The sequence below is a fragment of the Podarcis muralis genome, chromosome 2 (genome assembly GCF_964188315.1).
Source record: "Podarcis muralis chromosome 2, rPodMur119.hap1.1, whole genome shotgun sequence".
Lineage (NCBI taxonomy): Eukaryota > Metazoa > Chordata > Lepidosauria > Squamata > Lacertidae > Podarcis > Podarcis muralis.
Window position 1 is genome coordinate 82,069,881 of NC_135656.1, and position 27,327 is coordinate 82,097,207.

The window sequence follows — 27,327 nt, forward strand, 5'->3', positions numbered from 1 at the left end:
CTGGGCACATGGAAGAAAATAATAAACAACGAAATTGCCAACTGAAAATACTCATGTTAAAAAATGACAGATCTGTTCCATGCAGATAGAAAGTCTAAAGAAGAAATGCATCTCTACAATATAACAAATGTCAGGCTCAAATGTCCTGCTGTCTGCACAACCAGTACAGGTTGCAGTCAGAGATAAAGGCTAACCCAGGTTGTGCAGCACCACAGCAGACTGGAGGCGGTACTGAAGCTCTCAGTCCTAAGAGTCAGGTGACCTAAGCAGCCTATAAGGTCTTATCTGGCCTTTACATAACTGCCAGCTCTGGCCGGCCTCCTCAGACAATGTAACTTGTCACTGCATGCTGGTTGAACTGCTAATGGGCTGAATTCCTGCGTAGAGCCCTGTTAGTTCTGGTTCGGAGGAACTAACTACCTGCCTGTCTGCAAGCCCTGACACTAGTAATTGCTCCCCCAACAGAACTTCCATTCTAGACCTCAGTTAATATAATAAAATATTATGTGGAGAATTATGCTAGTCGTCTTTTTATTTTCTCTCTCCTCCATTTTTAAATGCATCACACATTCCACAGACCAGGCTATGTCGAGAAGAGCCTCTCCCACTTTCCCCAGTAAGCCCCATCTACACATCATGTAACACCACATAGGTGGAAACCTAGGAAGAAGGACTGTGGGTTGTATACAATGAAATCAATGGGCTCATGGAATGACTTCCATTCATGCAACAAACCCCACCGTCTCCTCCACCTGCATGCACTCTCGAATCTGCTCTAAATCCCGCCCCCCAACTCTCTGGAGCAGATTTGGAAATAGTGGGTGAGAGGAAGAGAGGAAAGGGAAGTTCCACTGTCTGAGTAGAACTTGTTCTGCAAGCACAATTACTTCATTGGACACAACCCTGCATATGCTTGGCTTTGCCACACCAACTTTCACCAAAAGCTCCACCAGGTTCAGTTTGTTATCTACAGCATCCATTCCACCTGCTATGACACTGCTGGGCCTCTCCACCTGCTCTGCTGAAAGATGAGCTCCAACAGGCTTCACCCACCCTCAGCTGTCATCTACAGAAGCCATTTCAAGAAACAGAAGAGGGAGAGGCATGGGGCTTCTCTACCCACTTTGCTATAATACCAGCAAATTTTGACATTGCCTCACCTTGAGATCTTTCAACTTCAGCTGGTTGTTAGAAGAATTCTGCAACTAAGAAACAGTGCTGAAATTTGCTCCCCCCTCCTATTTTTATTTTGTGTTGCGTCTTTGAGATTGTAAGCGTGAGGGCAGGTGTTCTCTTATTACTGACATTTATAAACAAACTACAGCTTTCACACCACTCAATATATACACAAATACTTTGTAATAAAGTAAGTTCTTTAAAAAATAATAATCCTGGTATTTACAAATATACACTCCATAGTACAAATTTGTATGAAGAAAGTAACATTGATTCTTCCTTTTGTAAAATAATTTGATAACAAGATTCAAGAGAGGAATGAGCATATTAACTCCCAGTTTCATTTTGTGTTTAAATACAAATAGAATAATACCAAGCCTTTTACTTTACCAGTATTTGTTCAGTTAAGAAACTTGGTGCATATTACTAGCTGACAATGATCCCAGCCAGTTTCAGCTGCCTAAAGCTCACAAAGCAGCAAAGGGTTTTCAAGCTCAAGGATTGCTGATACTCAAAGCTGCTTTGTTTAACCATCTAATATCACAAAATCATAGGTGAATGCACCCTCTGAGCATAAGATGAACTATACTGGTCTTAATGTCCCTATTAGCAACTTATTAGACAATATACGCATACCCTCCTGCTTCTCAAGAGTTCTGTTTTTAAAATAGCATTTTACTCCATGTTTTTCTATTTGCTTCTCTGCTGTGAAAAGATTTTCTGCTGTTGTGGAGAACTACTCAACTCGTCTTTTATCACTTCTATAGATTAGCAGAGCACTTTCTTCTTCATCATGAATGTTTGTGTTTATTTAACACTTAAACACATAGAGCTGCAGACCTAATCTGCTAAAATAAATTTATTATCATAATCTGAATGAAAGACTCTGATTATTACTATTTCATAATTTATGTTCTGGGAGGGGGGAATCAACTCTTACAGCTGATTTAAGCAACCCATATAAAACCTTTTGTATACATCTCCAAGAAAGTAAATTGTGGAAACTTATTATGTCATACAACTGCATACCTAAGACAGTTCAACAACACCTATTAAGATGAACTTCAAGTGCAAAGGATTGTGTGAAAGAAACAAGGGTGGCAAAATTCTATTATGTTTACTAAACATTACATTTTTTCAAAAGGATCTGCTATTTTTGTGATTTCTGGGCAGACAATGCAACTCTCTTGGTAGTTAAATCTCCCTGATAACAATAGGCATATTTCTGAGTAAATATAGCTTAGACTAGGCAGCTAGTAAATTTTATATAGTTAACAGAAATAGCTAATGCTAAAATACCCCATCACCACAAAAAGCATAGTCATGATGACCTAAATAGTCTCTGAAATAAAAATTCATCAATTCATTAACTAGTTAGAATAGATAGGTGATAGATGATATATATAGATATAAATAGATAGATTCATAGAAACTCTATTAAAAGGAGTCCAATTTTCTTTGTAAAAACAGAAAAGACCTCACATGGGTTCTAAATATTTTGTGTATGTTGTAAAGCATTCAATTAAAACAGTAACAGCCTCTGCCTGTTGGCCACTTGTTCCTGATTCTATTTGTGAACTTGTGAAAATGACAGTGTTTCAAATAGTCTTACTTAACAAATAAGCATTGAGAACCTAAAAGACTGTACCTGTGAATGCCAATGATTTATTTGAGCATGAAATCTGTTTTCCTATGAAATGCACAATCAACCTTAAAAGAAAACACTAATATATGCATTTCAGTGCATATCTCTCAATTACTTATTCCCGAAATGAATCTTATTTTTATCAAAGCACAGTGTTTTTTTCCCTATTTAAATATGTTTAGGGGTACTCTCATTTTGACTCAAGGAAATCACTATTTTATAGTTCAAATCCGGAAAAATAAATACAGTAAATGGACAAAAGTACAAAGATTCACAAAATGTTTAAGGGTATGTGTACCCCTGCGTACCCCCTAGAAAAAAGCACTGTCAAAGCATATTCTGATATCAAATTTATGCTGCTGTAGAGTATAAGCAAAGTTGTGCAGATCCTCTCTGTGCAAAATGTGAGAGATCAGTACCGAGGATTCCAAGTTGTTATTCTGCCCCAGGTAAAACAGATTCTTTCAACCAGAAGAAAAACTGCAGTAAAGGCTCTCAAATATCTACCGATCATACCTCTGTTTCTCTTGTTGAGATGCTTGCTGTCTGTACTTCCAGTCCACAGTTTGCTCTTTTGACTGTGAGATAAAATGGATAATCCTTTGCCACCATTGTGGCTGAAGGAGCAGCAGTTTCGGATGTCACAGCTGATTCTGTTGGTCTACCAGCTATGACAGCAAAACCAAGTCTTCCCTCTGCAGCCTCTCTGGCACGCAGCTGCTGGGGAAATCAAAGGGTCTCCTGCTGCTGCGCTAGGCTTCTGATAGCATTATCTAAGGCAGCTCTTGTGCTCCACTGAAACAGGAAGCAGAAAAGCTCTTGAGTATGTCAAGCAAGTGTAACTGAATATTGCTCATTACTGAGACCCGCCCACTGACAACAGGATGGGAGGAGAGTGGGCAAGATCAGTACAGACCAGAGGAACACAGCAAATTATTGAAAACTCATTCAGAAACCAATGGGGAAACATCTGACTAAAGCTCGGGGTACTATTTTCAAAAGGGTGGAAGCAGGAAACAGTGTTCACAGTTCTTGCCTTTCCTAAAAGTGCTATTTGATTGCTGGCTACTTGTCAGCAAAATTGGAAGATTCATTTGACATGGCCACATGAAAGAAAACCACACTTTTTAGCATTTTGCTTACCTAGCTATATGAATCCGTCCCACATCCTGCATCACTACTGTGGCCTCCTTGCAAATTTTATGCTGGGGAGTTAATATTCCTTTTAAAGAAACATTCAGATATGGGTTTCCCCCACCTGAAATATGTAGTATAATTCTATAAAGGCTGCACCAATTGCCTTTTGAGCACGCAGTTCATCTTTTGTATGTTACGAGTGTAAGATGTGGGTGATATTTATGAGTGTGTAGAGATATTAAACTTCATTACTTTTATGCCCATTAAGAAACATCATTGTCTGAACTGTACTTATCAAATTGGTGCTTTTCTAGAAAAAGCAAGTAAATGCTAACCTTTACTAAGTGCTTTGCTTTGAACTGTTATTATTAGTTTGCCTTTTCCCATCTGGCAGAACAAAGGTTTGTTTTGAGAGACTAATGTTAGCCTCAGTTATTAGGCAGAGAGCTGCCCCTTTTTCTTTTTCATCTCCTCCTAAGGGTGTAAGAAACAGGTTTTCCAAAATAGGGAAAAGCAGAATAAGTGTTGTGATGCCCTCTTAATGAAAGAGAAATAAGAGAACTTGACAACAGTAAGTGTCTGCGGTACAGAAAAAAGGAAACCGTGACTAAGAAGAAACAGAAAAAGGAAGGTTAATATTTAAAAATCACTTCCAGGGGAAAACAAATGCAACCTTCCATATATTACTTAATTAGAAAAACTGTCAGTGGTGCAAACATTTTAAAATCAGAACCAAATAACTGTTACAAAACTAAATCTTTATGTTGTTTTTGCAGGCTCAAAAATAGTAGCTCCCCTTGAAACATTGTTTATTTTATTTATAAAGACATTATAAGTAACTATTCCTTTTAAAAATCCCTATCACACCCTGGAAACAGTGTCAACTGGCTGGCTAAACCAGGTGAGGGTAGCTGATGGGTCTCAAGCCCTCAGGGAGTTAGAGACTTCCCCTGCATGTGACAACAGTCTCCACAGGATTGAGCCGTCAAGATCTTGTCGCTCAATCCTGTGCTGTAGAGTGAAGTGGGGGGCAGATGGGGCACATCAGCCTGGGAAGGTAGTCCATCTAGGAGAAGGAAAACTCTGATCCTAAACATCCATTGACTTGTGTGGCATCTTCGGGAGAATAAAATGCTAAGGAGTAAACCTTACACAAGACTGGAACAGAGTCCCTAAGATGGTTGGATGGCGCCTTGTATGCCTTTTTCCTCCAACTGCTGCAGCCAAGCTGGTGCCAAACGTATTGCTCTGCTTTTCTTTGGATCACAGCAGCGAGGCCGGGGGGGCAGGGTTGTCATCTGGGTGGCCCACAGTGCCCAGGCTTGTGCCCGAGGAAAGTCACTTCAGTGCTGCTAATGCAGCAGTTTGATTTTAACCCCTGAGGTCCCATGAGAAACATAGCCACAGGCTATGTTGCCCTAAGCAAACTTCCTAAAAATTCAGTCCCACTAAACTAGATTTGCTTCCAAGATTTGCTGTTTAGGATCAGGCAGCACATGTTCAGGCACACAGCTCTTTCACTGGACAAATGTTCTGGGAAGCCAAAATCCATTGAGCTCAACTGCCTGCACCAAATGAATTAAACACACTACAGACCACAGAAAGGTCAGAGAGTGCTTATTTATCAGGTTTTGTAGTTCAAACCATAATCATGTCACCACATCAAGAGAGCGCCAAAATAACTTCTGACTTCTGAGAAACCCCCTTACAGGAAAAAAACCCATGATGATTTCCCATCTCACTGCAAATATTCAAGTATTCCAAGCCATTACAAATTTCAAAAGAACTGAAGAGATTATAGAGATAGATACACCAAGTTTAGGAATGAACCCATGCACCCCATTCAACATTACTGAAAGTGCAATTATTTTTTTCCAAAGAACAGCACAGGCAGCCCGGGTCACAATCTGTTCACTTATGCAAAGTGGGTTGTATAAAGTCCTGCACATTCTAACTAAAATGACCCCTCAGGGCCAGGCCAAAGGAGACCATTATAAGACTCCAGTGACCCACAAGTTTCACTCCACCTTTTAGGGAGTGACACACGAGGGTATATGATAAAGGCAGTGAATTATAAGTTATTTGTCAAATACATTTCATGCAACAACAAAAAATGGCAATGGACTAAACAACCTCATAACAAAATCTGAACAATTCAATAAAGGCAGGTTGCTGGGCTCCAGCAATGCTGGGCACAAGTCACGTTCCTAAACCTACTCATCTTGCAAAAATATGCCAAGGTAGGTATCTTTTTATTAATATAACAGAGTTAATAAAGCAATTCTGAAGGGAAAATAAGAAACCCCCTGTCTATAGATACCAGACAGACACCTTCACTTTACTCTTTTTCAGTGCTTGCTTAATACATTTTTGTTTAGATAAGCTTATCCAGATACGTAGATGGTGTATTTCACTTTCTTTCACTGTTAATTTTGATTACGGTACTTCTAAATGTTTTCAGAGATTTTTATTGATAATTTTAGTATTTCCTGCAAATTCCTCAGAGGTATTTCTACCATCAAGTGGTGTATACATTTTGTTAATCAATTAATAAAGTAATACTCTGATCTGAATACAAGTTCTACATTCAGAATTCATTTTAGAGTAATACTTCTCCCTATCCAGAAAAATCTTTAACGGTACAGGATGAACAGAGTGATTTGGCAAAAAAAAAAAAACACCACCATTTCAGTAAGACCAGGATTTTCAGGGAATCACAGAGTATGTAGTACCCATTAAACAAACACAGGATATCCTATACTTAAAGCACCTCAAACATCTGCCCAGTGCCCCCTTTGCTCCCACATAGTTTTTGTAAATCTGCAAGGAAGGGAAATCTACACTTTCTCTGGACAGCTTATACCACCCCTAAACTGCTTTTCTAGGTTTAAAAAAATCCTAACATAAAATCCTGGGCCTACCACCTTATAGCTCAAAACTCTTTCTTTCTTTCCTATACAGTTGTACCTCGGGTTACATACGCTTCAGGTTACATATACTTCAGGTTACAGACTCCGCTAACCCAGAAATAGTACCTCGGGTTTAAAACTTTGCTTCAGGATGAGAACAGAAATTGTCTTCCGGCGGCACGGCAGCAGCGGGAGACCCCATTAGCTAAAGTGGTGCTTCAGGTTAAGAGAAGTTTCAGGTTAAGAATGGACCTCTGGAACGAATTAAGTACTTAACCCGAGGTACCACTGTACTGAGCAGGCAGAGTATTCACCACTGTCTATTTTCTAACAGACATCTTTTTAGAAGACAGCATTAAGCATATCCCTTCTTAATTGGCTGAACTCTATAGACCAAACATTACCTGTTGCTCATATTTAAAACTTTCTTAACGATTTCTGATTTGTTGGCAGAACCCAAATGCCCTGAGCTGGGCCCAGTTGGATTTATTGCCCCGCCCCCCATATTGCTTTAAAATATTACTGTTCTCTGTGGCATGCAGGTGATTTCCTCCTTCAACCCCCAGTTCTGTTCTCATTTTACTCCTCCTCCCTTTAATCCTAACAGCCAGGGTCTTCTAGCATGTCTGACTGTACAGCAATATAGACGGAATAGTATTTATTTATTTATTTATTTATTTATTTATTTATTTATTTATTTCATCAATATCCTCCAAGGAGATCAACACTGTATACATGGTTCTCCCACTTCTCATTTTACCTTCACAGCAGCCTTGTGGGATAGGTTAGACTGAGAGACAGTGACTGGCCCAAGGACAACCAGTGACCTTCATGGCTAAGTGGAAATTTGAATCCTGGTCTCCTGGCTCAGTTGTTCCCTTATTGAGCATAGATCCTCCCCCCGCCTTCCATAGTTTCCATAACCCCATAGTTGCTATGGTAATTCAGGGAGATGCAAACATGAGTAGCAGGAGGGGGAAAGGAAATGTACCCTATTGACATATTACGCTACATTCTGTAAAGAATGCATAGGTTTATAGTTCATTGCCCTTTGTAATTGAAATTCATATGCTATATATTTTCATTTGAAGATGCATTGTGAAATAACTTCCTTCAGAAGACTTACTTCTGTGTTTAGCATAAAGACAATACAGAACTGCTGGACCACACAGTCTTGGATATTGTTTTAGGGTTGCCATACGTTGCAAAAACTGTTTGGTTTTGCAATTTTGCCTAAAAAGCTCCCTAACTTTTTTGTACCAACAAAAATTAGCATAAGGCTACCTAATTGCAGTTATTTCAGGTTTGGCCTCCTTCATCTCACTGCTATAATGATTGATAACCCACTGAGAACATACGGTAATAGGCAACTTGAGGCTTCCCCTCCCACTTAACACTACAGCAATACAAACTACACTAAATGATGGTCCTTCTACATGGTGGTCCTTCACTAAGGAACTCAAAAGGTGTGGTGGGACAAGACCAAATAGTCCCTTCAGAAGTAACCTTTTTAGTAAATACCGGTAATTATCTACACAATATACTTTTTATTTGGAAATAGTTTTTTGCAAACTTTAATTCCAAAGTAAATTCTCAACCCAGTATTAAAATTTCCCCGAAGAGCACTTTCAAAAAAGAACTTTTTGAAAATTAACTGTACCCAAACCAACTCAGCTGTTCATCAGCTGAGTTGTTCTTCCAGATCATGTTCTTCCAGATCATGACAATCAATTTTGGAACAATATGTAACAAAAACACTTTCTAATGAGTCAGATTCATGTTGTTTCTGATCAAAAACTGATTTGCAAGAGAATCCTAAAGCCGGGGTCTATCAAGCAAAGCAATTTCTCAGCACTGGTAATTAGTATTTTGAGAAGAAAACAGAGGCACTACTGCTAAGCTACTACCTCTTCCTAAAACGCACAGCTATTCCCTGTGTTTATACTAAAAACTATGTATAAATATACAGATTGAGTATCTGTGGACAAGCAAACACCCAGCCAGTGTGAGCTGGCATCATTTTCCAAAAGCAAGTGTATAACACACCCACAGCTGCATCTTGCCAGCTAGATGCAAAAACCTCACTTCTTTCACTCTCATTGGCATCACAAGCCTCCCACAAGCAGGTGGGGTGTCCAGTAGCTAGTAGTCACCAACTAGTAGCCACCAGCCATCAAAAGCAGTCAAGCTGAATGGAAATCTAGAGCAATAGTCACCTCCTGACTTTGCTTGGCCATAATGTTACTTATGGGTTGAATAAGATCCAGCTGCTCAGCTCTACCCCAGAGGACCTGCTGCCTAGCTGCTGCATGCAAGGGAAGATCTCTTCCACCATCAGCTGAGCAAGTTCCAGCTGTTCAGCCCTACTCCCATGGATTTGGTGGGAGCTGCTGCTTTGTATGGTACCAGGAAAGGACAAGAATAATCCTGGTTCCATAGGGACACCATGCAATTTATCTTCCTCTACTAGATTAGGAAGTGATTTTATTTTAAGAATCTTTCATAAGCTGCTTTAACAGCCTCACAAAATTATAAAGTGGGATGTAAGTATTTGAAATGCATACATACATATAAGATACTTGTCATATATAATTTAAAATCAAAATGAATTAGCAAATGCAGACAGTTAAAGATCTCAACTACAAGCTAGAAAAAGGAAATGAAAGGAGGACACCAACCTCCATATTGAGATATCCTATTGTGGTTCCATACATAGTATACTGAGAAATTCTTCCAACTTTGTTTTGGGGCACTCATTTTCATTGTGGATCAATAGATTTCCAAAAGGTTTTTTTTTATTATTATTGCCAAAATTGACCCTGTTAGCATAAAGCCCAGGTTAACATGTCATTCGAAACCTTGGCTTAGGGCCCTTACTGGGAAACCCAGCCAGATGGGGGAAGGTATAAATAAATTATTATTATTATTATTATTATTATTATTATTATTATTATTATTAACTGAGGGTGCATTTTGCAACAAGTTATTGACACAGTAATAGTGAATTAGTGGTGGATTTATTCTGCTTTACTTTGTTCTGTGACCCCATAATATTCTGCTGAAATCATTCCCCCAAGTCCACAGAACCCTGAATACAACAGCAGGTTGCACTCCATCTCCTGCCCCAACTGATCAAAGCACAAGGCACTGAAATAACAAACTGTAATTGCAATAGACTATCACAATGCATATTTTGTTCTGGAAAGTGATTACAATAGGAACCAAGTGGCATACATTATGAAAATATACTGCTGTTTAATTGTGTAGGTGCTATGGACCTCATGGTATCTGAATCTGCAAATCATTCATCTGTTTTTCTGATGGTACTGAAACAAAGAATACATGTAATTCATGTACCTAATGGTGAATCACATTTACATACCTAATGGCTCGAGATTTAGCTATGTTTAATAATCTGCAAATTTTGTCAGGAAGATTGGAAATAGTTGTTTCTATAAAGCGTGGTCTACACAGTAAAATTACCATGCTCAAATTAGGAGCCAGATTCCCATGCCAACTCTAAGGGTCCCTCTAGAAAGCCGACTACAGCTGCCCAACGGCCTATGCTGTAAAAAGAGCCATGGGATTGATCTTTTACTACATCTTTTCCCCTCCTCTCTGATGGCATGGTTGGCACCCCAGATGAGGTAGGCTCCAGGACAAGTAGAGCAATAAGTCTTTCCTTCAGAACTCAAGCAAGAGCCAATCAGGAAGAACTTCATGCACAGAGGAATTGCCCTTAGAGGTAGGACAGCTGGTCCATCATGGTGCCTTGAGGCAGAAGGGTCTGCTGTAGCTCTGGTGACGCACCTAGTAGGAGCCAATACAGCTGTCAGGTTGTCGGGTTACAAACACCTCGGGTTACAGACTCCACTAACCTGGAAGTAGTACCTCGGGTTAAGAACTTTACCTCAGGATGAGAACAGAAATTGTGAACCACTGTGTGGTAGCGGCAGGAGGCCCCATTAGCTAAAGTGGTACCTCAGGTTAAGAATGGTTTCAGGTTAAGAACGGACCTCCGAAATGAATTAAGTTCGTAACCAGAGGTACCACTGTACTTACCTTGTGGATATAACAGGAACTATTTGTCTGTAATCTGGCAGCTTTAATTCACTCTGGAGAGGCAGATTTAATCTGCCTCTGTCAAAGGGTGGAGGGGGAAATCTCTAGTTTACGCCTAAGAATAAATGGGGAACACAGAGCTTCATTTTATTCAGAACAGAATGGAATCTGAATTACAAATTGAAGCAGACAGAAAAGAGTGACTTTGAAACTATCAGAATTTTAAAAACACACACACACAGAGATACAGATACAAATAAATAAATAAATATATGATGCATGACGTTTATGACTATTGCATTTTATTCCATTCCTCCAGGTTCAACAGATCATCCAATTCATCTTGCATAACTTCTTGGGTCTCTTCTTTATCAATATTGCCTCTTAACTTGATGTTATCTATATTCCCCACACCCTGCCAATACTCTTCTACTCCACACTATTTTAAGAGCAATTTCTGAAAAGCTCCACTGGTTACCTCTCTCCAGAGTAGCCTTCGTTGTAGTTTACCCTCTTACTCTTATTTTCAGTCATTACAAAATGGGAACAAACAGCTAATCTGTCACAACTTTTTACTAAAAGGAATGGAAATTTTTCTAATAAAAGCAGATGGAGAGTGCCCTATTTCAAAAGTACTGCCTGAAGCAAGATCAAGTCCAGTCTGCTATGCAGTGAAAGGGAAAGCCCCTTTTCAAAAACATCCAAGGAAAGAGAAGTTCAAAAGGAGCAGAAAGAATTTTAAAAGCATGTTTCCTTGTTTAGAAATTCATTTCTAAATAGTAGAAGCTAGGTACCCCCATCTCACTGGTGCTCACACTTTCTATATTCTATATATAAAACCAGGTGCTAACAACAGAAGTCACAGTAAAGAGGTGGTAGGAACTTATTTGCTGGCTACTTTATGGCAATTACTCATCTCTTCCTTTTGTTTTCCTCTTCCTCTTCCTAGCCAAAGGAAGCATCAATCCCCTGCATCATGTTTTAATTACATTAAACTTCATTACCTCATTCCACTACGTAACTGGTAAGAATGTAAGAATAGCCCTGCAGGATCAAGCCAATGGCCCATCCAGTTCAACATCCTGTTCTTACAGTAACCAACCAGATGCCATACAATCATTTTGGTTCTTCCTTTCCAAACCTTTTCTAACTCTACAGTAGCATTTCTGAGATTCAGCAACCAAATCTGAATGCAGTATTCAAACTACAGCTTCAATAAAAGATTTGTATAATGGCATGATGATACTTGGCAGTTCTATTTTCAATCCCTTTCCCTTTTTCACAGCTTCTGCACATTCCACACTTTATTATTTATTTCTAACATTCATATTGGTTTTCTGTCCATATTTGAAAGTTCAAAGCAGAAAGTTATTGCATGCATAAATTAAGAGGGGGATGCAGCATGTGACCATCTAGACATGTAATGCTACTTGCATCAGGGGAGGAGCAAGCAAGAGTAACTAGGCTACATGCATTAGCACATTGTTTGTGTACCCTATGACTTTTAACAATAATTTTATAGTTGGTTGATTTTTTTATTTGTTTTGCTTTTAGAGCTTGTGGGCTGGATTTAACTACCCCATTCCATTAGCTGAAGCTGGCATGAGGACTCCTGTCAGTGCAATGGGCTCCCCCCCCTTCTCCCTATGTACCTCCTCCAGATATACTCTGGAGGGTCAGGAGAACCACCAGAACACTGCCGGGGGTGGGGGTGGAGAGGCGGGAGACAGACAATGGTGTCTTATTCTGTTTTTATCTTCTACCTCATTTCAATGGCTTTATGCTGTGAAGCAGTCTATAAATATGTTAAATAAAAATAATATTGTGATTTTTGCGTTCTCATCTTCCTTCCCAAGTTGTTTTCTCCTCATTTATTCTTTTATTGTATCCTTAGTTTTAACCCTTATTCCTCTCTCTCCTATGTTCCTCAAGTATGGTCCACACTCATTCCATACCACTTGTCCCTTTACAACACTGTACAAAATTTGGCCCTCCCTTGCTCTCCCTTTGGCCAAAAATCCAGTTTGTTCCCTGATAAACTCTTGCCTTGACTACTGCACCCTTCTCTCACACACATATTATCCATCATTTTGCTACCAAGGTCATATACCTCTCTCTTTGCTCCGAGCATGTAAAAGCCCTCCTTAATTCCTCACACCAAGTCCTTGTCAGCTCCTAGATACAAGTCCATTTCCTTGTCCTTCCATTTAGAGCTTTCCAAGCACTTCAGTTCCCTTTCCTCTCTTTTACATTTAAGTTTATTATATCCAAATACAATGCTGCCCATGACTTTTATGCCACCAAGTTCATCTATCCAAAGAGCTGTTCCCTGAAATGATGCCCATCTAAGAATTAGAGGCACTGAAGCCCTACCTAGGAAAGGTGGCAGTGCTATCCACAATCTCCACTTTCTATTCTGTGGTTGGTTTCTGAAAAAAGCTTCTGTTCTTTGGGCTGAATAAATGGATCTTGGAAAGGGATTCTTGCTGCAACTACAGTACTAACTAAATTAACATTAATTTTTTTTTTGTCATATCAGCAAAACCATGCTAAAAAAGAAAAGACAGTACTACATGTTAAATCACAGATACGCCCTGACAATTATGTCAATTTTAGTTCAGTTCTCTGATGACAGTAGAGTTTGGCAGAAGAAAGCAAATGCAAAACTGCATCAATAAAGCTTTCCCTCCTTGATAAATATGCAAGAATTATTGTTGGTTTTGTCCAGTAGTTAACATACAATGGGGAGAAATAAAGAGGACTTTGTATAGCCTTGATCTCTTTTCATATTTTCATGTGGATAATATGGTTCATGTTAAGTACTGAATTATCTGGCAGGCCTGACTTTGAAAAAGGAGAAACAAAAGAAAATAAATAAATAAATAAATAAATAAATAAATAAATAAAATTCCTTCCAGTAGCACCTTAGAGACCAACTAAGTTAGTTATTGGTATGAGCTTTCATGTGCATGCACCCTTCTTTTATTTTGCTTTGACTACGGCAGACCAACATGGCTACCTACCTGTAACTTTGAAGAAGGAGGTTATGTATTGAATGTCAACCCTGAGGTTATATACAAAATTGATTAAAGCACTCTGTTTTTCCATATAAAAATATATTCCCTGCTTTTTAAATATACTAGATATTAGCTTCATCGAATGTTTACAAATGTCACATGCTTACATCGTATCTCTAACCTTGCTGTTCCTTGAGTCAAACATTCCGCTCCTTAAAAGGCCAGGGATACATCTTTGTGCTCTTGTTTTTTAAAAACAAACCTCTCAGGAAGAATACATTGGTTTAACACAGACACAAGCAAAACAGTTCCTTCCTCCTCAAGCAGTTAAAACTGGCCTCAATTACAAAGTAGGAAATAATGAGAAGTTCCTGAAGGATAAGGAAAATGTGGCCTTTAGATTTAATTCAAAGGTGTTGCTTCTTCCTTTTGAATATAATCGTGTATATTTTATCTCCCCAAACTGGAAATTTAGGAATAGAAGAACTAATATCAGCATACACTATTCTTTCATTTCTTTTCATATTTATTTAAATTGAAAATATCTACAGTCAATAAAGCCTTATCATAAATACAATAAAGCCTTACACAGTTTTTTCAGGCAAGATCCATTGGCTGAAAAATACACAATTTTATTTAGCCCAGCATTGTTGAGTATAGTAAAGTAATCAGTTGAAATGAGATGCAGTGGTAGAGGCTAAGCTGCTGTGCCATCACAATCATGAAGGAATCTAAAATTGTTCCTCCTGACCATTTGCAATCCCCATGTCTCCCTAAGGATACCAAGACACCATGATAACAGACACTCAAGTATCTGCTATCTGCAGCTTTGCTATCTGTACCTGATACATAGCCAGGATTCCTGTCTGTGCATTCTGTCCCAACACCTTGTGCAATAGTTGCTTGGAAAGATAGGAAATTTGGGGAGAAAATGAGTGACATAGAAAGGAAAAGGATAAAGCACTCCTATCCCTGTGACACACACACTTGTCTGTCCACTATCTGTTTCAGTCCAAGCAACTGATTTAAAACAACACAATGGAAATTTATGCATAACTCTGTAAAAGACGTGGCTTGGCTTTAAGTCTCCACTTGACACAAAGGGTTGCAATACCCCACCGCCGGCGCCATGAAGCTGGTGAATAACCCACTGGGCTACTGCCACCTGGAATTTTGGGCTCATGGGGGATGTGGGCCTGAATGATCAAGGAAACCAAATAGTATTGCTAACAGCCATCACAATCTCAACCCCAGCCCTCCACACCCACAGGACATGGGGCCTGGTAATCATTACATCAGACTTGTCTGGATCAGATTCAATCAGTTTGCCTGTGTCCATGGCTGTAGCATCAGTCATCCGGGCCGATAAGGTCTTGCCCTTCAGGCAGGTCTAGGCTCTTTTAGTCTCATATTTATTTTCAATAGCTTGCCTAAAGCCATCTGATTCATGTGTCCATTCCAAGCAGCCTCAGCTGGGATCACTCGCTCTACAGAGTCAACATTTCAGCTAGTAATTCAACTGGAATGTCAGGGTCATGAATCCAGTCAGACCTACGTACCCAGTGACTCATCGGAGAAGCCTCAACCTCTGCTGCTTTCCCCCTTGATCTGCTTTAAACAGTCTGCACAAGTTGCCTTCTGTTATAAAGTACTTGGCATGTACCTGCCATATTTTAAAGAGTTATTACCTCCCTCATGCCAGACATCTCTGCCTTGTGCACCACATCATAGCTCTGTCAGCTCAGCAAATGTTTTGTTGAAAAAGACCATATTAGAATATCTTTGGGAAGGCAAGCCAGAAATGAAGCCACTTGTGTTCAGGATGCTGGTTTGATTTAATAACATTCTTCCATGCAAAGGTCTGTACAGAAATGTCTTGTTTCTTAATTATGCACTAACAGTCAAACACAGTCACACACACTGTGTGGATGGAGACTGAAAATGGAGAATGTGCACATCCCTAAAATGAGGGAGGCAAGAAAGCAGCCAGCAATGTCAATATCCACTGATCTAAGCAAAATAGGCCTCTTAAAGTAGAACACAGACCCAACAGCAGCTTGGGAGCTGGACCCCAAAACTATGGAAGAAATCTGCATGGCACCAAAGTTGCACACTGGTGCCAAGTTAGTGCTAACTACCTTCCTCCCAAAAGAGCCAACCTTTATTAGGGAATGCAATATAAATTTAATATAAATGAAACAATAAATATTTCAATGACAGACTGCTACCAGGCAGTCCCCCCTCTTCAATCCTAGCCTGGGGCATGTAACTGCTCAGCAAGGCTCCCCAGTTGACTCCAAAATAGGGGAAGTGGTTGAACTGCCAGCATTTGGACCACACAAGGTCAACCAAGTGCCAGCCAAAGCAATACAGTCAGAGAACCCACTTTAGACTAAGGAGCCATTCTTCCAAGTTCTCCACTGTGGGGCAAACATCAGCACTACCAGTGATTCCTATACTCATCATTTTAACCACATTCAGTAGCTGAATCCATCCAGGTCACTTGTGTCAGGCAAGCATGGCAATGACTCCATATTGTGCTAGTTTGGACACTGACCTTTCACAGAGGTCCCCCACCTCAGGACAAGTATAGCTAACAGGATGACCTCCAGATGTTGCTGAATTCCAACTCTGCCAAGCACAGAGGCAATTGGAGATGCAATCTGGAGGCACCACATTGGCTACCCCTGCCCAAGAGTTTCTACAGTGGGCTAACACCCAGTCCATAACTAGCTCAGCTCCCCCCACCCAATGCCTCACTGGGCATGCAGGCACATATCTAGGGGTTGGCTAGGTTGGTCCCTGCCATGGAGGGGGCTCAAAAATCATGCCTCTCTCCACTCTAGCTTGGAGTGGCTAGGAGACTGCCTGCTGGGGATACAGCTCCTTGCTAAGGGTGCAAGGGGTGGGGGTGGCACCAATACAACTTATTGCCTAGGGCACAAGGAAACCTAGGTACGCCTCTGTGGGCATGTGCCGTCTAAGGAAATGAACCAAAGAACTAGAGAGTAGAGGAGAAGCAAAAGGAAACTGCTGAGATGGAGCTACATTCCAGCCTAGCCAGCTCCATCAGATGCAGATGCCCCTGCTCTATGATGCAAAGGCAGGCATTGGTGCCCTGACAGAAAGGGGGCAGGAGTCTGCAAAGATGTGAACAGACGAGGTATATTGGGCTTCCATGAGAGTATAGGCCCATTATTTTTGAAGTGGACTCCTAAAAGGTTAAATGTACCATGCAATCAAAAAGGCATGTATTTGTTACATAAATAGATCAATGCAGTCTGACTACTAGAATCCTTAAATGAACGATTGATTCACAGAGCATGAGAGTAGGAGGAGGAACAAACAACCATTTTTGTACAGGTTTTTGTAGAACCCGATAATTCCTTTCCCTTGAACTCTTGGCAGTATATTTATTATAGATGGGTATCAATGGCTCTGACATAGTAAAAGTTTATCTGTCATTTAAAGGGTTAAGTTAAACCACCACATGCTTGAGAGGTTTTGACTGAACTTGATGCTGGACCTTCACTAAATGCTAAGGTGTATCTGTTTCCCTTATTTTTACCAAGGATTTTGCTCCCAGTTGAGCTTTTCAAGAGTCGCTTTACAAATGGATTTTGTATGCATTAGGATACCAGAAATCACTACATTTAAAGATTAAGAAATCACTTTGGCACTGGAATCAATTAATACAGCACATTAATTCTCACTGATGAGTGATCTGGAGTGCTGATTGATGAAGCTATCTAGTTTTATTTACAAATTCCTGTGATAAAATAAAGTGAAGCATGTGTACACACAATATGTTTATATTAGATGCATATTTGATCAGTTCTACTTCTATACATGAGTAAATCATACTAGTTATATATTATTTAGGGTATACAAAAAACATATTCAATGCACATTGTCTCATGGGTATTAATAGAGTACAATATTATATGTATCAACCTATATAATTATGTTTCTATCATGCCGTAAAGTACAATGGAACCTCGGGTTGCAAACGTGATCCGTGTGGGAGGCATGTTCGCAACCCACAGCATTTGCAATCCGCAGTATGCGCACGCACGGGTCACAATTCAGCACTTTTGCACATGCGCAAAGCGCCGAAACCTGGAAGTAACACATTCCGGTACTTCAGGGTTCGGCACGGTGTGCAACCCAAAAACGCGTAACCTGAAGCGTCTGTAACCTGAGGTACACTGTATAAGAATAAACGTGCTGCATGTCAGAGAGAAGACTAATTCATACTTAAGACTGCAGGGCTAGAAAGAACCTAAGTGCAATTTTTTAAAACCTGGAATGGTTACCCTGCAATTGAATGTGTGGTCATTTGTTGCAGAATCTTTCTTTTGTTGTGTAAAGTGGCTCCTCCTTAGAATGGATGTTTCATGACGGGCAGGAAAGATGACAATCAAACTGCCTTTAATCCTACATATGCCAGTTTAAATACTGCACCTCTAATAAACCATCTTAAATAACCCACCTATCTACAGGCGAGGTGTGGTGAGTGGCAGCTGGAGAGGTTTTCAAATGGTGCTCCCTCGTCTCTGAAATGCCCCACCAAGAAGGGTTGTCTGGCATCTACATGCATGTTGTTATGTATTGAAGTTCTCACCCTGGCCACCAGGAGTATCGTGTATACAGTTTTCACTCAGGTCCACGTCAGTTACTTTAGGTGGGAAACCCTGGGTTGTTGTTGCTACAATGTTGACAGCCAGCTGCCTATAAAATCAGGCCAGCTGAGCTGTTTGCTGTTCAGTTCTGTTCCAGCTTACAAATAAAGAGCTGCTTTGGAGACGAGCTGCGTTGTCTACTATGTCTACCCACTGGCGATGAGGATGGGATCAATGGACATCAGAGCACAGCCATACGTGGCCACCCTCTGAACTGAGCTGAATCACGGAGCTGAAACACCGAGCAAAATCACAGAGCAGATCCAATTCAGAGCTGACTATTCTGGCTAGAGCACTGTGTTCCATCCATCGCCCTCCACATCAGCATCAGAACCATGGCTTCACTAGTGCCTCTACCACCGTTTGCCCCAGCCTCTGAATCATGGGACTCCTTCCTTGCTCAGTTTGACTGCTACCTCCAAGCAAATGAGCTGCGTCGTCTGCTATGTCTACCCACTATTTAACACATGTCATTAAGGAGCAAGGTCATGGCCAGCCCAGCCATAAGGAGCTGTGAGGAAGTTGCCTCAGGGCAGCAGGCTCCAAACAGCTGAGAGGGGCAGCAGATCCCCTGTGCTTGTCAGCCACCACCTCCTCCTCCACTGTGTGCCCACCTGCTGCTGCTTGCCATGCACCTGTCACTGCCAGGTAGGCAGCAGAGGAGGAGGAAGTGGCAGCAGGGGACACAGCATTTTTTGTTTTGCCTCTAGCGGCCAAATGTTCTGGGCCAGCCCCATGCAAGGTGAAGATGCTTTCATTTCTCTAGGCTTTTGAAGAATTTATAGAATTCTTAGTTTTCTTTTGTACTTTTAAAAGCAGCTGAGATAACAGTTGCTGTTTCATGTGATGGTGTCTGCCTCTTGTGGTTTAGTTTCAGTAGTTCTTATATTTTATTGATGTTGCGTTTCACACTGTTAGCTGCTCTAGCAAATTCTAGAGGCTGAATATGTGTGATCTATAAATATTGTATTTGTGTTTGTTACTTAAATTTGGAGAGGGAACCTAATACAGAGATGAAGACTGGAAGATCTTGGCATCGAACCACAAATCTGTCTAGGAGACACCTTCTAAGACTGGTATGAAAAATCTGCTCAGAAATAAACACACTGCATTAATACATTGCCAAGCAGGCGGCAGATCATACAAACTAAAATAGCAACACAGTTCAGCACACAGCTGGAGAAGAGATGTGCAGGAGGGAAATACACTGCTCCGTGGTCATACAAAGGTAACAAATGAGACCCATTTACAGGAAAAGGAAGTTGCCTCTATTATAACCACTTGTTTTTTAAAGGAATTGTTGTTTTTAATTCAACCTGCTTCACACTCAGGATAAACCCTGCAAAGTATATTTAATAAGCAGTAACCATAACAGTCTTCCCTAATCTGATTCCTTCCAGATTGAACTACAATTCCCAGTAGCCATCGGCTGCAAGAACATATTGATTTAGACTATATAAATTACTGGATTCTGTCAGAGAAATCTTAGTCCTCAAAGTAGTCAGGAAGCATGCATAAATTAGGATACATCTTGTCAGGAGCTGCTGGGGTTCATTTGATGCTGCCTCCTGGTTGGTCCTTCAGATTGGACTACTGGTGTTGGCCCACAGCTCCTGGCTTACCTGAGAATACTGTCTCTGGCCCAGTGCAGCATAAACTTCTGCATGAGTGCTAAGAAACCTCATTCTGTGAGTTGTATCCAACTAAGTTATGTACAGAATGGACCCATTGAAATAAATGGATTTATGTAATCCATTCATTGATTTCAATGGATCTACTTTGCAAACGATTTACTTGGATAAAATAATATAGTTTTAAAAACACTTTGGGTAGTGGGTAAGGACTGGGATGGCAACATGCACCACAGCAACCTTTGAAAAAGTTCTTTAAAATGTACATATCTAAGGGCAACATCTTATAGTATGCTTTGCATTCCAGTACAAAAACACAAACACAAAATGCATATTTTAAAATAATAAGATTAACAACCCCAAAATAATTAATTTAAAGTTAAAATGGAAGAGAATATTTAAGGAAGGGAATTATAAACCTAATAAGCAAGCAAATTACAGCTTGCATATTACTGACTTCTTTCTATATACTCTTCTCTCATCACTTGCAACAATTTTATAAAAGCAAATCACCAAATGTGATGATGCACATGCTCTGTCCTACGTTATTGTCTATAGCATTATCATGCAGGAAGCGGCTCTAATTTCTTAGCATTCAACTCTAAAATAAGCCACATATCGTATTTTCTTCAAACAAAAGCAGAAAAGTAGCAAAAAAAGGGAAGACCAGTCATCTTAAATTTCTGACTTAACCCTTAAATAGCAAGTAGGGCAGAAGAAAAGTTATATCTGGTACAATTGTTTCATGGCAGTAAACAATAAAAGGAAAATCAGATCTTTCATTACCAGTTAATCAGGGTGTTACATAATGCCCCTGCAGCCACATGTGTAATCAACAAGGTTAAAAAGCTGAGATCCTGTTACATAGGGCCATCTGAAGAAGGAATTAAACTTTTTACAAAGTCAGTCATCTTTATTATGGTGCATATGTCCGTGCTCACTTTCTTAAAACCTGCCGTGAACATTGCTTCCTTAATGTAAATGTATGGTCCACGTTAAAACATACACAAAAGGAACACATGCTTAACTCTGAACTACTCCTTACCAGCATTTAAGCATATATTGGTGAAAGGAGAAGATAAGAATGTAAGGTAAGGTAATTAATCAAGTTCATGGAAAGACTGAAGGTTGGATCCAGACTTCCCTTGAGAGGAGTTCCACTCACAGGAGGTTTTTTTTTTTGCTTTTATTTTAAAATACCAATTCCTCCTCCTCTTGCAGTCCTCTGAAAAACTGTTCTAGAAAGATAGGTAGACTCTTTGGAACAGTGTGGGAAGTGACACCGTGCAAAGGAGAAACTGGCAAAAATCACTTTCTCACACTCTTTCCTCCAGTGGAAGCCTCTGAATCTAACCCACAGAGTAGCATATTCGTAACTCAAACAGGCTGGTAAGGTCTGCCAAATTTTCATTCTCTCCCACATAAGATGCCAGCTTTTAAAAATCAACATAATCTTCTAAATCAGGTAGTCAATAATTTAGTAACTTCTTTTTGATGTCATGTTGGAAGCATGTTCATTTCTTAATCATCAGATAATTTAACACTGCAACTTTCATTTTCTGCACAGATTCAAGAAAGCACATTAATAAAATGAACTGTGTGCCCAAGAAGTGCAAAACAGTCAGTTTAATTTAGTGAAGGTTCCTGATAACCAATGTTTGTCTAGCAAGACCATTAAAAATAAGGGGGGGGGGGGGACAAGGATGTTAATCGGTGGGAGTTTGACTAGGGAACTGGAAAATCATCCTGTTTCAATTACCCTTACAACTATAGAACTAATACATCAAATTATAGCAGCGTTTACAAATACTGGTTTGATAATTAGTTGTTACTAGTTGTTCTGTAGTGTTCATATTGTTGTGCACACCCAAATTTCCAAGCAGTGAGAGGTTTTGGGGTGCCAAAGCATACATTTGGTTTCCCTAGAATAATGGCAGAATGGAGACTGTGATGTCTTTAACAGCCTAAGAAGAGCCGGCTGGATTAGGCCAATGGCCAATCTAGTCCAACATCTTTTTCTCACAGTGGCTGAACAGTTGCCTGAGGAAAACCCACAAGAAGATTGCCAGAAACTGGTACAGTGCTACCTTGGGTTAGACGCTTCAGGTTACAGACTTCACTAACCCAGAAATAGTACCTTGAGTTAAGAACTTTGCTTCAGGATGAGAACAGAAATCACATGGCGGTGGCGCAGCAGCAGTGGGAGGCCCCATTAGCTAAAGTGGTACCTCAGGTTAAGAACAATTTCAGGTTAAAAACGGACCCCCAGAACGAATTAAGTTCTTAACCCGAGGTACCACTGTATTCTGAAGCATTGCTGCCCCCAACTGTGGAGGCAGAGCATATAGTCATTGATAGCCCTCTCAGTCATGAATTTGTCTAATATTCTTTTAAAGCCATCTAATAATAATAATAATAATTTATTATTTATACCCTGCCCATCTGGCTGGGTTTCCCCAGCCACTCTGGGCGGCTTCCAACAAAACACTAAAATGCAATAACCTATTAAACATTAAAAGCTTCCTTAAACAGGGCTGCCTTCAGATGTCTTCTAAAAGTTTGGTAGTTATTTTTCTCTTTGACATCAGGTGGGAGGGCATTCCACAAGGCAGGCGCCACTACCAAGAAGGCCCTCTGCCTGGTTCCCTGTAACTTGGCTTCTCGCAGCGAGGGAACCGCCAGAAGGCCCTCGGTGCTGGACCTCAGTGTCCAGGCAGAACGATGGAGGTGGAGACACTCCTTCAGGTATACTGGACCGAGGCCATTTAGGGCTTTCAGTTGGTGGCCATCACTGTCTCCTGTGGGAGCGAGTTCCATAGTTTAACTAGTGTTGTGTGAAGTAAACATGTTTGGGACTGAGCTACCAGCCTTACAGTAGGTACAGCCTACAGACCAAATGTTCTGTATAAAATAATTTGTGGTGCTATATCTGGTCATGAATAACCAGTGGCGTAGCGTGGGTTGTCAGCACCCGGGGCAAGGCAAGTAATTTGTGCCCCCTAACCGGTGGATTTGCGCCCCCTAACCCGTGGATTTGCGCCCCCTAACCCTAACCCCCAGATGTTGCGCCCGGTGCGGCCGGCCCCCCCTGCACCCCCCACGCTACGCCACTGTGAATAACACACTATTGTACAACAAATTCAGTAAGCTAAGCACCTATGAGGCACGTAGGCAAGAAAAATAACAGGAAGTATTAAAACAGAAGCCCATCAAAGCAGATCTAATAGAATAAATTCTGCTATGTCTATTGCCACAGGTAATACTGTTTACAGAGCTCAGTTCTGATGACTAAGGATTAACAGATCTAATTTAGACAATGGGAAGCTACACAGCTAAGCAGAGGTTATAGGCTGGGAGAAGAAAAACAGGCAGAAGGGGAGAATAGCTGTTGAATTATTTACTGGTATTCTTGCTCTTTGGTTGAAAGATTATTTTCTGCTTGTTTTGTGACAAGCAATCACTTGCAGCATTAACTGGATATTAGAAACTGATGCCTGCCAACCTGAGCTTCCTTTCCAGGCACAAAATGATTCCTTTAGTTGTTCATGCTTTGCGTTTGTTTAACACATTTTCTGCACATAACATACTGGTATTTATCTATCTGGAGGAGCATCTCCACCACCCATTACTCTGCCTGGACACTGAGGTCCAGTGCCAAGGGCCTTCTGGTCGTTCCCTCACTGCAAGGTTACAGGGAACCAGGCAGAGGGCCTTCTCAGTAGTGGTGCCTGCCCTGTGGAATGCCCTCCCATCAGATGTCAAACAGATAAACAACTATTTGACTTTTAGAAGACATCTGAAGACAGCCTTGTTCAGGGAAGTTTTTAATGTTTGATGTTTTATTGTGTTTTTAATATTCTGTTGGAAGCCCCCAAAGTGGCTGGGGAGGCCTGGCTAGATGACCGGGGTATAAGTAAGAAATTTATTATTGTTATTGTTATTATCTACTTCTAAAGCACTTTCAGACCCAAGTCCGGTCCACTGGCTTACAGCTCAAACAGGCAAAGACTGACAGGGACAGGACACAACAGAAAGGGAAATAAACAGGAAAGCAAAAATAATTATCAGGTAAAAGCTAGGGCAAGAAAGTATATCTCAATTTGTTGAGTTGATAGAAATCATAATTCTACTATCCATAGATGAAGCCTGTGATAGCTATATGGCAGTGCAGAAGAGTGTTTCCAGGGGTGGCACCCCAGCTTTTGAACTCTCTCCTCTCTGAGATGTGGCAGGAGCTCATTCTTTTAATGAGTTGAAGACCTGGTTATTCATCAGGTCTTTGGTGGACTTTAGGATCTACTGGATTATCTTCCGCAGCCTTCATCATGCTCCCAACTGGTGGAATGTCCTCTTTCTCCCCTTTTCCATTCCTCCAAAGCATCACAGAGGAAGGAATCAATAGTACATTTTCTATCCACAATGAACAGACCAGCAATGCAATAGCTGTCCTGAACACTTTCTGGAAAGACAGGGTACAGATGAGCAGAATATTCTTTTTCTTTTCTTTTTTAACAAAACTGTTCATAGAAGGGCTACAACCCAATTAAGACATTGCAATAGATCACATAAACTTTAAGTGATCCATTGATTAAATCTGCATATGGGTGAAAACAATACTTTGGAAACAAAAAGTGCACTTCCTTTGTTTTTAATGATGTACACGTCATAGCAGATATCGCTTAAGAAGAGGCACTCCTGTGTCAGAGAAAAGGGGGAATAAATATGGCATTTAGTTTTTATCAGCCACTTTTGCAGGCACTTGCATGTTAATAATGTGCTGCCCAATTAATCATGAACACTTAAAGTTTAAAAAATTGATTCATCTAACTGAACAACCAAACATTAAAGCCTTCGTTTCTAGTCAAAAGGCTACTGGGGGGAAAGACTGGAGAACAACTAAGACTTGTTTCTGAGTAACTATGCATAGGATCAGACCCTTGAACTGGGTTCCCTGCTTTGATCCTGCTTACAGCTGATGGCAGAACAGCAACTTCTCAGCAGTGTTAAAAGATCCTATTCTGCAAGTCACTATTTCCTCTCTAAAATCATTCCTTGCTCAAGCTTAAAGTGACAGAGCTACATACTTACATGTGATCCTGATACAGCAGGCAAACTAGATAAGTGATGAACACTATTGTCACATACATGTTCTGCGTAGAAAGGGCTTACCAACTTTCATGGTGGTTGTAGATTCAGATCCTCCATACTTCAACGGGGCCAGCTGCTATTATTCTAAGCAGGTTTATGTATCTTATTGATCTAATCCTCCACATTCAATATTATAATTTATATGCCAAATGGGTACTATTGCTTATTGGTACCATTTCTTCTTTTCTGTCACCATTAAAATTTCTCAAAATTTCCTCTTCTGTAGTCAATTGTTTTGTTACAGAAAAATCTCTAAGTGATCATTCAAAGTAAAATGTGTAGCTAAACACCATTCAGTAACCCAAGAGGCAACATCCCTGCTATGAAACTAATGATACATTGGCCTTACCCTGACCCCTCTCCCTTGGACTAAGAACATTGGGAACTATCTTAATATTATTACTGTGCTACACTTCCTACCTACAAGTGAGAGCTGCAGTCCATTAACACACAGGACATCATCTGTAATAGTCTGTGTCAGCAGGAGTTCAATAGCATCTGGTGTATTAGTAAACTATAAAGACTGAGAAAACATGAAATAGCGTAGACCGCATCATGCGGACAGTGTGGTTTTTAGCTTTCATCCTTTCATCAGGGATAAAATCTATATAGTACATCATTTCCTAAACTATCCAGATCAGCTGAGGAAGTTCCTGGAAGGATGTCTTTAGACACGGCGCAGGCAATTACCAAGATGTTTTGATCAACTTAGTAGAAATGCTTTGCAGATTGTACCACTCAAAACACAGTGGCTTTGATCCAGGCCTGTTTGGGACATGTCAGTAGATGTGTCCATCAAATTCAGCAAGTACCAAAATGCAGATCTGCACCAGTTACATATACCTTCCTTACTGCATAAAGACAACTGAGCCTCAACACAATTATGATAGACCCTTAGTTGTACTCTTATAACAGAGCAAAAATACAGCCACTGCTCTGCAAATTAAGAGACTAAACAGACTGCCTGTGTGGAAGAGCTGCACTTCTGATTTGTTGAAATTTATTACCTGCCCTTTGCCATCAGGTCCTAGGGCAGGTTGCAGCAATTTGAAATTCAGAATTAAAAACAGTTAAAACTGTAATAACACTGGGGCCTAATCTGAACAGTAGAGTGCTTGGTATCTGGTGAGTGAGGCCTGTGTGTTCTGCTCCAGAATCAGCCCCTCCCTTCAGTGTATGCTCAGTTAAGAATGTCAGTTAAAAGGGACCAGCTGCTGCTTCTTGCCTCAGACTCCCTTCATGATGTTGCTGTATTGTATTTATCTTCTCTCAGACATTATGTTCTTTTCTTACAGTTTTCTCAGTTTATTATTAAAGCTTGTTTACATTTACGTGAGCCACTTATTTTTCTCAAAGAAAAAGAAACTCTGCTGAAGAACGGTGGAATATCCTAAACTTGGGTGAGTGAGGGGATATTCCCAGTTTGCCAGAAGGATAGATTTTGTTAATCACCTCCCACCTCCACAACAAAAACAGATTACAGCTACAAGACTATGGAGGGCCCTGAAAATATGAGGTGGGACTATCAAGAGGGCCCCCTCAGCCAATTTTAACACAGGTGAGGGTTTGGAGAGAAGGGGTTATCTGGAGCCAACATTATTTAGAGCTTGACAACTTTAAAATAAAATAACTGACAACTTTAAAATAATCCAAACCTCAACTCCAGCACATATCACATTTTAGCTTCTCCCTGTTTACTCTCTCAATGAAACAGTCACTCTACAATGATTTCCAGCAACATGACACCACTAGTTTGCATGAAATGGTAAGCCAAAATATGGCTTACTGGCAATATGCAACCTGTGGGGCCCCAGAAAGGAGTTTACAGCCATAGCACAGTGCGGGGAAGAGCAAAGCCAAAGTTTAGTTCATCAGGTTTTCTGAACCCAGAATCATGGTTAAGCTCTCTCTTTATTAATC

General features: G+C 40.4%; 1 protein-coding gene across 7 annotated transcripts in view; it reads right to left on the bottom strand.

Annotated features, from left to right (window-relative positions):
• The window catches only part of ARHGEF3 (Rho guanine nucleotide exchange factor 3), a 102,061-nt gene that overhangs the window by 23,625 nt on the left and 51,109 nt on the right, over nt 1–27,327 (bottom strand). Inside the window, exon 1 of one of the 7 annotated variants that reach the window (XM_028719100.2) lies at nt 3,338–3,620. The exons of 5 other annotated variants lie outside the window; for them this stretch is intronic. In XM_028719100.2, coding sequence (XP_028574933.2) covers nt 3,338–3,433 — 96 coding nt within the window. In that variant the 5' untranslated portion in view covers nt 3,434–3,620. Of the gene's footprint in view, nt 1–3,337; nt 3,623–27,327 lie in introns of those variants that run through there. One more of the 7 variants, XM_077924939.1, reaches the window with a different exon arrangement.